General features: G+C 40.8%; 1 protein-coding gene across 3 annotated transcripts; it reads left to right on the forward strand.

Moving 5' to 3' along the window:
• The first annotated feature begins 792 nt into the window (after window positions 1–792).
• On the forward strand, window positions 793–10,489 carry LOC120686343 (phototropin-1A-like). Of its 3 annotated transcripts, none has more exons than XM_039968543.1 (20): window positions 793–1,344; window positions 2,787–3,536; window positions 3,644–3,896; window positions 4,017–4,230; window positions 4,349–4,419; window positions 4,790–4,896; window positions 5,099–5,148; window positions 5,241–5,324; window positions 7,392–7,451; window positions 7,532–7,621; window positions 7,847–7,923; window positions 8,019–8,103; window positions 8,190–8,270; window positions 8,415–8,518; window positions 8,788–8,837; window positions 9,187–9,293; window positions 9,417–9,542; window positions 9,647–9,698; window positions 9,797–9,909; window positions 9,994–10,489. In XM_039968543.1, the coding sequence occupies exons 1-20, from the start codon at window positions 1,332–1,334 to the stop codon at window positions 10,198–10,200; spliced, it is 2,694 nt and encodes an 897-aa protein (XP_039824477.1). In that variant the 5' UTR covers window positions 793–1,331; the 3' UTR covers window positions 10,201–10,489. The 3 variants fall into 3 exon arrangements, 2 of the variants coding, with proteins under 2 accessions (XP_039824477.1, XP_039824475.1); XM_039968541.1 differs by having other exon boundaries at window positions 880–1,344; window positions 9,773–9,909; XR_005680143.1 differs by lacking the exon at window positions 9,187–9,293 and having other exon boundaries at window positions 885–1,344.
• The last annotated feature ends 442 nt before the right edge of the window (window positions 10,490–10,931 follow it).

Consider the following 10,931-nt stretch of genomic DNA (forward strand, 5'->3'; position numbering starts at 1 on the left):
TTGCTATCCACGTCATCCCCAAGTCAACAGCCACGTCATTCTCCGTGTCATCAATGTGTGACATGGCAATTTAATCTGCGACGAAAATTATATTGTTTATGATATTTTCGTCATAGAAAACGGGTTTGGGTTGAGCTTTGGGGGCCCGAGGGCATTCTATGATGATTTTAAAATGTCATGGATCAAGCAATCCATGACGAAATTTCAAGGAACGTCAAGAGGTGTGATCTATGACGCTCAATACATGACGTAATTTGAGATCGTCATAGATATTGTTTTATGACAATTTTTTTAGTAATCTGTGACGAACTTTAATCGTCATGTATCAACAGATTTTTTTAGTGACACCACTGACAGAGGCGGCCGTAAGTTAGCCGCGTCCATAAATAAACTATGGTACTTGGGTATAGGATGCCACGGCTCCGTCACGTACGGCTACTGTATCTTTATGTCATTGTTTTTGCGAAATAGACTAATGACATACACAAGCACTTGCATATACAGACTCACGCATGTATAGTACCACCAGGCCCTGATGCCCCTCCGAGAATCAAAAGCCCCCATGCTGTTTAATTTGCTTGTCTTTGCAGCTGTCCCCTCCCTTCAGCGCTCTGTTTCTTTTAAAAAGAAATCATCATGCATGAACATTGTGCATATTTGAGATGGAGTGAACAAGTGAAGTGGGTTGAAACACGTGGTGATGTACTACTTTATATACTAGATAGCTGCTAGTAATATTCAAAGAATATAGATCATACACATATATAGATCCTCTAAAAGAAGAAAGAAAGAGAGAATATATTATAGATGAAAGTGTGGACATGCTTGCATGGAGGGTACTATTCACGGATAGATATGCATCTGCACTCGGATCTAAGCGAAGCTGATGGAGATCTGCTGGCCCGTCGTGGTCATGGGCATGGACGACGGTGCCTACCTAGCCGGCCACTTGCATCTGTCGTGTTCGATGCGTCCGAATTTTCTCCATCTCCATGGTCCTCAATAAGCTGCTTGCTAGCCTAGCCGGCCACCATGCCATAGCCATACTAGCTAGCTGCATCTCCATCTCCATCTCCATGGATCGGAGGATGCATGGATGGGTGTGGATCTGATCCGCTATATATACCTCACCACCACTATATATCCCAGTAGCAGCAGCAAGCCGCCTCTCAGTTGCCACTGAAGAAAGCCGCTCCTAGCAATAATTGTATTGTTGGATTGTTGCATCAGATCGATCGAGCAGCTACCTATAGCTAGCTAGCTATCTTTGCTTGCTTGGATAATTAATTATATATATTAGACACACACCATCTCGTCAGTCAGTTGGATCGATGGCTTTCAAAGGTATGTATCTGTATATATTTCTCCGATCCATCCATGGATTATTGATTAATTGCTAGCTTGCTTGTTCGATAGATCTTGCTGCGCAGCATGCAAGCATATGCAATGGAGATCAGATCAGATAGAATGGATATCAGCTATATATAATATAGTTTTTATTTGCCTAAGCTAGTTATAGTCCCGATGCCTGCTGCCTTACTATTAGCTCAAACAATCATTTAATTTGCGGCTTTAATTTCTTTTCCCAGAGTTAGTAATTATTAAGTAAATAAAAATAAGTGCATGAACACTTTATTCTGATTAGTCCAGCAAATTCTTCCTTATCCGATATGTGTGATCGATGTGGACAGCGGTCCCATGCACGCATCCCCATCTCAGCGCTTGCTCGCTTTGCATCTCATCTCTTGTCCTTTTTTGCCAGCTAATTACCTATATATATATATATCGCATTAAATAAATACCAATAGTCATCCAGAATAAAAATCTATCTATCTGAAATCCTTTAAACAAACATTTATTTGATATATATCGCAGGCCGTCAACCTCATGTACTTAATTTCATGGCCCATATGTCTCCTCCAAATCAACAAGTTAGTTAGTGCTCCTATGAGATGGACAAAATAATATAAACATATTAGAGAATTTAACTCGTGAAGGAAAGTTTCTCATGTTCTAATAATTAATTAAGCTTCGTTTTTCAATACAAATAACCAGGTATAAATGCCTAAGCCTTTTCTATATATAAAAAGGATTCCAATGAGCTAGACCCTTTGGATCAAACGAATATATATTTACCAACAATTCCTTTGAAATTCCTAGGAAACCTGCAGCTATTGTAAAGAAATTTAGGAGAAAAATAATATGATCTACACAAATTTTCTGCATGTTCTAGTCATTTACGATGCAAACTGGGGTTCCACTCTACTTTCTTCCTATTCCATTTTATGTTCTAAATAAATGAGGCCTAAAGTAAAAGCATAGCTATGACAAATTAAAGCAGATAGACATGTACTACTAATAAAAGCTGGCCGAATCCAATTCCATGCATATTTAGTTTTTTTTTTCTGATATTGATGTATACACATGATCCTTTATCGTCATCGTCTCACATGCATGCATCCTTTTTCAATCTTTACAAATATACCTACTATCATTCACCTTTACTTTGTTCTATTTTCTCTGTCACACTCTAGTCCAGTGGGTTCACATTGTCAGAGAAATGATTTTTGTATTTTTTTTCTGTCAGCTTCATTTCTAAAAGTTTATGATCCTCTCATCCTTAGTTTATGAACAATACACGTAACAGATGCCGCTTTTCTTAAATGCTTTATTGTGTGTGTATTGTTCGTACAACTTGATATTACATATAGGAAGCTAAGTTAGTTATGCTGTGACCTGTGAGTGGAGTGAAATGAGTGATGACGTGGCTGAGTGCGTGCATGCAGGACTTCCACGCGACTCCCGTGGATCTTTGGAAGTCTTCAATCCAGACGCGCCCACCTTGATCCGCCCACCGAGGCGGGATCAGCCCACCTCCCCGTTCCTCCCGAGCTTCACCATCACCACGGATGACGATGAGGTGCAGGCGGAGGAAGACAAGGATGCTGCCGTGGGCCGCGCCGCGCAAAGGGCCGCGGAGTGGGGCCTCATCCTCCAGACCGACGAGCACACCGGCCGGCCGCAGGGGGTCACCGCCCGCCCCTCTGGCTCCGGCCACGCTAGCGAGAGTGGAAACTCCCTCGACGAGACCGCCAGGGTGCTACCTCGGGTGTCGGAGGAGCTCCGCGCCGCGCTCTCCGCGTTCCAGCAGACCTTCGTGGTGTCCGACGCCACCCGCCCCGATCACCCCATCCTCTACGCTAGCGCTGGATTCTTCAATATGACCGGCTACTCCTCCAATGAGGTCATCGGAAGGAACTGCCGCTTCCTCCAGGGCTCCGGGACGGACCCTGCCGAGATCGCCAAGATCAGGCAGGCGCTCTCAGCTGGCTCAAACTACTGCGGCCGTCTTCTCAACTACAAGAAGGACGGCACACCATTCTGGAATCTCTTGACGGTTGCCCCCATCAAGGATGAGGATGGCAGGGTCCTCAAGTTCATTGGGATGCAGGTAGAAGTCAGCAAGTACACGGAAGGGAGCAAGGATACGGCCGTGCGCCCGAATGGATTGCCAGAATCACTTATCAAATACGATGGTACTAATAGTTAATTTGGTTGACATTTATTTTCCAAATCCAACTTCTTTTAATTTACTACCAGCAGTACAGTAATACAATGTTGCTATATATGAAACTGAATGCAGCAAGACAGAAGGATCAGGCCCGTAGCTCAGTCTCTGAGCTTCTGCTTGCCCTCAAGAATCCTAGATCACTATCTGAATCAAGAAACTGCACCTTCAAAAGAAAATCACAGGAAGCGGACTGTGTGTTTTCGACTCAAGTTCCTGGCAAGAGAACCTCCGAAAGTCGAATGAGAAGCTCTCTGCAGAAAATCAGTGAAGTACCCCAAGGAGGGAATAGAATTAGTAGAAAATCCGGCTTGCGTTCACTTATAGGGTACGGTAACAAATAAATCATATGTATGATACAAGGTTCACAGCATTTGCTTTCATAATTTCCTTGCTGAGCCCCTATTCCTTGCATTTGCTGCCACATTTAATTAATTCCTCTTTGCAGTTTTCTTGGTATGGGCCATGGAAATAATGTAGAGAAGAACATGCTGAAACCAAGAGAAGAACCGCTAATTGACAGTGATGATGAAAGACCCGAAAGTTTTGATGATGATTTCAGGAGGAAAGAAATGAGAAGGGGTATAGACTTGGCTACCACACTTGAACGTATTGAAAAGAATTTTGTCATCACCGATCCGAGGTTACCTGATAATCCGATTGTAAGACACCAATAACTCAGATCTCTTCAGCCTCTGACATCATATTAATTCTTTCTATTGACATGGATACCAAATTTCCATCGAACTGCACCCATCCATTGCTTGGTCGTTGTTACAGATATTTGCATCGGATAGCTTTCTGCGACTGACAGAGTATAGCCGTGAAAAAATATTGGGAAGAAACTGCAGGTAAATGATAACCTTTTAATTGCTCGATCATAAATAGGGGTGCAAATTGGTGACCGGTGCACCTCCAACCCTCTTTAGTTTAAAATTTTGTACTAATTTTCCAAAATGAGATCTGGTTTTGAAGAATTAGTACAAAATTTTGAACTAAAAAGAGTTTTGAGAGGGGCACCTAAGGATCACCAATTGACACCCCAATCATAAACAAGATATTAGAAAAGAAAATGGAGGCATGTATGTAACCTGCCTACCCCATGTAATTTTCATGCACTGTTTAATCATAGTTAGGTACAGTGGCAAAATCTTAAAACAGAACCTATTTGTTCTTTATGTTGTAGTGGCTAATGAACACTGGCCTTTACTTCTCTTGCAGGTTTCTTCAAGGACCTGAAACTGACCGTGGGACAGTAAAGAAAATAAGAGATGCCATAGATAACCAAATAGAGGTCACTGTTCAGCTGATAAATTACACAAAAAGTGGTATGTAAGATCATGATGCAATTTCTTTTCATTATTTAATTATGCCCCAAATATCCTGAACGTAGTGAGATCCACGGTTTTACTAATACATGAGTAGTAAACTACAAATTTCTGGCATATCGAGGATGATAACGTGTAAATATCTTTTTTCTATGATTATGAGCTCAATAAAGTTGCATATGGTTGTTTATCACTTGACTAGGTAAAAAATTCTGGAACCTCTTTCACCTGCAACCAATGCGTGATCAAAAGGTATGGGTCATGGTAATTATATTTTACTCCATATATTTGGTTTGCAATGTTTTGCATGTGATTTGAGATGTATCTTACTTGTTGTTGATCAGGGTGATGTTCAATACTTCATTGGGGTTCAGTTAGATGGAACTGAACGTGTTCAAAATGCTGCTGCAAAAGATGGTGCCATGCTGGTTTGTGCCTACTTTACTAAAAACTTGCATGTCTGTGCTCGCTATCTCATCAAGTACCAGGAAAGTAAACAACAACAACAACATAGCCTTTTTTTCCCAAGCAGTTGGGGTAGGCTAGAGATGAAACCCGAAAGAAATAAGTTCAAGGTTCAGGCACATTGATAGCTAGCCTCCAAGCGCTCCTATCCAAAGCTATCTCTTTAGAGATATTCCAATCCTTAAGGTCTCTCTTAACCGACTCATCCCACGTCAGTTTAGGTCTACCTCTACCCCTCTTTACATTATCGACCCGCTCAAGAATCCCATTACGCACCGGCGCCTCAGGAGGCATTCGTTGGACATGTCCAAACCATCTCAGCCGATGCTGGGTAAGTTTCTCCTCAATTGGTGCCACTCCGACCCTATCCCGAATAACTTCGTTCCGGACTCTATCCCTCCTTGTGTGCCTGCAAAACCACCGCAACATCCGCATCTCTGCTACACTCAGTTGCTGGACATATCACCTTTTTGTAGGCCAACATTCAGCACCGTATAGCATCGCCGGACGAATTGCTGTCCTATAGAATTTGCCTTTTAGCTTTTGTGGCACTCTCTTGTCACAAAGGATGCCAGAAGCTTGCCGCCATTTCAACCAGCCAGCTGAAATTCTATGCCTAACATCTTCATCAATATCGCCATCCTTTTGTAGCACCGATCCTAAATACCGAAAAGTATCCTTCTGGACTACCACTTGTCCATCTAGACTAACGTCTCCCCCCTCATGCCTAGTCGCACTGAAATCGCACATCATGTACTCGGTCTTGGTCCTACTAAGTCTGAACCTTTCGACTCTAATGTGCGTCTCCACAGCTCTAACTTCCTATTAACCACTGCCCTACTCTCGTCAACTAGCACCACATCATCAACAAAGAGCATACACCAAGGAATCTCACCTTGTATATCTCTTGTGACCTCATCCATCACTAAAGCAAATAAATAAGGGCTCAATGCTGACCCCTGGTGTAGGCCTATGTTAGGAAAGTCAGTGGTGTTGCCATCACATGTCCGGACAAACGTCGTCGCATCCTTGTACATATCCTTAATGAGGGTAATGTACTTAGTTGGGACTTTGTGCTTCTTCAAGGCCCACCACATGACATTTCTCTGTACTTTGTCATATGCCTTCTCAAGGTCAATGAAGACCATGTGCAAGTCCTTCTGTTCCCTATATCTCTCCATCAATTGTCGTATTAAGAAAATCGCCTCCATGGTTGACCTTCCAGGCATGAACCTAAATTGGTTTTGGGTCACACTTGTCACTCTTCTTAGGCGATGCTCGATAACCCTCTCCCAAAGCTTCATCGTATGGCTCATCAGCTTAATCCCACGGTAGTTAGTACAACTTTGAACATCACCCTTGTTTTTGAAGATAGGTACTAATATACTTCTCCTCCATTCTTCCGGCATCTTGTTTGACCGAAAAATGAGATTAAAAAGCTTAGTTAACCATACTATTGCTCTATCTCCTAGGCATCTCCACACCTCAATGGGGATACCATCAGGGCCCATCGATTTACCTCCCTTCATCCTCTTCAAAGCCTCCCCGATCTCTACCTCCTGAATTCTCCTCACAAAATGTCTGTTGGTATCATCAAAAGAGTCATCTAACTCAAGGGTAGGGCCCTCACTCTCCCCATTAAACAACTTGTCGAAGAAGAACAAATTAAAATGCCAGATATATGTTTGGCAGCTAATATGTTATCAAAGGAAGCCTTCTGTTGTGGGTGCTTGCAATATTTATTAGCATTTAGCAACATCAAGATTTTATTGAATATTTAGCTCTCTTAAACCCTGGTGGTCAACACTGATACTAGTAGACTTGTTGGTATTATGAGATCCTAATATAAAATCTCCATAGTTGGCATCCTTTAGCTTAATTCATGTTCTGGTGGCTTCCATCCTTAATTGGTTTGACTTTTGTCTTAGTTTGTATAAAATAATTTTCACCACTAAATTTTAGGTACCTTAATTTCTAAATTTTATTTCCAGAAAATGTCATACATCAACCTTTAATTGTTCTTTTACCAGGTTAAGAAAACTGCAGACAACATTGATGAGGCTGCAAAGGAACTACCAGATGCTAATTTGGTCAGATAAATAAATACTCATTTTGCTAATACAACTAAGTATGGTTGGGTACTTCTAACAGAAATTTTTGGTCATATTAGAGTCTGGAGGATCTATGGGCTAATCACTCAAAACCAGTCCTACCAAAGCCACATATGAAGGATACTGCATCATGGAGAGCCATCCAAAAAGTATGTTATACGTCTATATGAAATTTCACCAAATATCTACTACTAGCATGCCATTTGTGAAGCTACTGGATGAAGGGAACAATCATGGACCCACTTGAGAGAGCGATTCACATACACTCTTATGTAGAATTTAGTAGTTTTTGCAGTAAATATACCTAATCAGGAGATAGAAAGCTACATATAACATTTTGAAATCTCCCAGATTGATCATGCAAGTTTTTTTAGGTTCTTGAGAATGGTGAAAGCATTGATTTAAAACATTTCAAGCCAGTAAAACCTTTAGGATCTGGTGACACTGGCAGGTAAGTACTTCTTTATTTTGGTTGGAAGTAGTATTAGATTAATTTACCAATTGCAGTTTTAGACAATAAACATGTGCATTATTGTTGAATCACAGTGTCCATTTGGTCGAGTTGCTTGGTACAGGTGAATACTTTGCAATGAAAGCTATGGATAAAAGCGTCATGCTTAACCGAAACAAGGTAGGAGTTACAAACTTTGTCACATATGAAATTTTAGACATTACCGTCTTTAATTGTTTCTTTATATATCTTTCTAATACCTCTAGGTCCATAGAGTGACGGTTGAACGACAAATCCTTGATATGTTGGACCACCCATTCCTTCCCACGTTATATGCATCATTTCAGGTTTGCTGCATAAATAAATATTATTCTAACATGCTATGATGATACTTGACTGGTTAATATTTATTCTCCTTATTTTTATTCTTCCTTTGTTAATGATATTCTGATTTAATTTCTAGCATCTCAGTATTTCCATACATGTCACAGACCAAGACCCATATATGTCTTATTACGGACTACTGCTCTGGTGGGGAACTTTTTATGCTCCTCGATAGGCAACCTATGAAGGTTCTAAAGGAAGATGCAGTAAGGTGTACATTGACTTTGAAGCTCTTTTCTTTTGGTTAGATGTTATAGAAATATTTGCATTATGCTCCATACTCCATTGTTTTATATGGCTCAAGAAGCTGTTAGCAATATAAGCTGTTTGGAGACATGATTTTTAGAACTTATAAGAATAAAATATTTAATAAATATATTCTTAATTGTCATAGACATGTTACACTGGTCCTTAATTTGGTGCTGGTTATATTAGGAGACAAGAAACATTCTTTGATATATTGCTTCATGTTTGTTACAGGTTTTATGCTGCAGAAGTGGTCACAGCGCTTGAATACTTGCATTGCCAAGGTAGCCATGCACACTGCATTACTTGTTGTATACATGAAATTCTCTTGGAGTGGTGGTGGATAATAGCATGCATGTCCATGAGCATGGATATCCACTTGTATCCACTTGTGTCAATATTCGGTGACATACTTGCATCCACTTGTGTCTTGCTTGACTAATAATAATCATTTGGCCACCTCAAATGCATGTTTTCAGTAAAGATTAAACCATTAACTAAAGCGATAATCTTCCTTAGTCGACAAAAGGGGAAAAAGGAAGCTCCTTGCAATCGTTCATCACCTGTACTAGACAAGGTTGAGATATTTACCAGTGTCTATGGCTCCCTCTTCTTATTCGTTCCTCCCATCAGGTATAATCTACCGAGACTTGAAGCCAGAAAACATTTTACTTCATAGAGATGGGCACATTTCCCTAACAGACTTTGATTTGTCTTGCTTGACATCTTGTGTACCACAGGTAATATAACTTGATTAATTAATATATCTAACTTGATAGTTGATGGCTATTATTTCAACTTCTTAATCTCATTTTTCGTTCTTAGTAGAAATTGATAATTAGTCTTATCATTTGATATGATAGGTGTTTCTTCCAGAAGACAATGATAAGAAGAACGGAAGGAGGAAGAGTAGGGGTTCTCCCATATTCTTTGCTGAACCAATGCGAGCATCAAATTCATTTGTTGGTACAGAGGAGTACATTGCGCCTGTATGTGTATTTTCTTAATTTAAAATAATTTCTTGTCTATATTTTTCATGTGTTCAAGTCAGTCATGATGTGTTGTTTCATGGATCCTGTCATACATGTTGTAGGAGATCATTACTGGTGCTGGGCATACAAGTGCTGTAGATTGGTGGGCTCTAGGTACCTAATGTTGCTCTAAACAAAACAAAACAAAAAATAAATATACAGTACATTCTATATAATAATGATTGAAGATTCATGTAAATTTGTTGGATTAGGAATTCTTCTATATGAAATGTTGTATGGTTACACACCATTTAGAGGAAAAACAAGACAAAGGACCTTTGCAAATATTCTGCACAAGGACATCAGATTTCCTACGAGTATAGAGGTGAGTATATATTCAGTAAGCATTTGATTCCCTTATTTTTTTTATGGATATGCATGGTGTGAGGATGGGATGCACGGAATGCAGGTCAGCTTGGCGGCAAGGCAGCTGATGTATCGGCTGCTGCATCGTGACCCTGCAAACAGGCTGGGGTCCTACGAGGGTGCTTCGGAGATCAAGCAACACACCTTCTTCCGTGGCATCAATTGGGCTCTTGTTCGAACTGTCGTGCCGCCCAAGCTAGAGGTGGAGGATGCAACTGCGGCTACTGTTAGTCACATGGATATGTTCTAAAGTAGATATATAATGTTGAAATATATAGTAGTGTGTTAGTATTATGTCATATAAGCATTGTTCGTGTACACGGTCGTTTAGCTCGTGTACACGCCGTGTACACACTATAGTGGCTTACTGTGTCCGTTTAGTTATGTGTTTATCCCCTTTAATCATCATTTAGTCCATTTAAATGGCCGTTGAGCCAGTAGGTGATTGTTTAATCCATTTAAACATTTAGGGTAACACTGCATATTAAGAACTTGATAAAGTTGGAAATAAAAGAAATCAATATAATTGGTGGCCAAAAGTGTTGGGATACCTGGTCAGAATGTGTGGTGCCAATGTAATATAATGCTAATACATACTCTAACCCTATATATCCTAGCACGTAGGATTTTGATTTTCTCTAAGTTAATTAAGATCCACAAAGCAAAACACAACTGCATAATCTTTATGGGTCATATTTGCATATTATCTTGGGCTGGGCTTCCTCCATCGTTTTCTTTTCTCTTCTGGAGAGGAGGAAGGAAGAGGACAGGAGAGAAGCGACGCAACGCGAAGCCAAGCGACTCCGAGCAATAATGGCGCCACAGTCCCAGTTGTTGCCGCTGACGTTGCAGATTCTCAGCCACCGCCACACCTCCGGCTGCCACTTCTCCACCGCCCCGTCCCCTGTCTCGCCGCTGTCCAAGGACGTGCTCTTCGATGAGCACGGTGCCCCCGACCAGGTGCTCCGGGTGGTGGATGTG

Source organism: Panicum virgatum, chromosome 8N, assembly GCF_016808335.1.
Source record: "Panicum virgatum strain AP13 chromosome 8N, P.virgatum_v5, whole genome shotgun sequence".
NCBI classification, from domain to species: Eukaryota; Viridiplantae; Streptophyta; class Magnoliopsida; order Poales; family Poaceae; genus Panicum; species Panicum virgatum.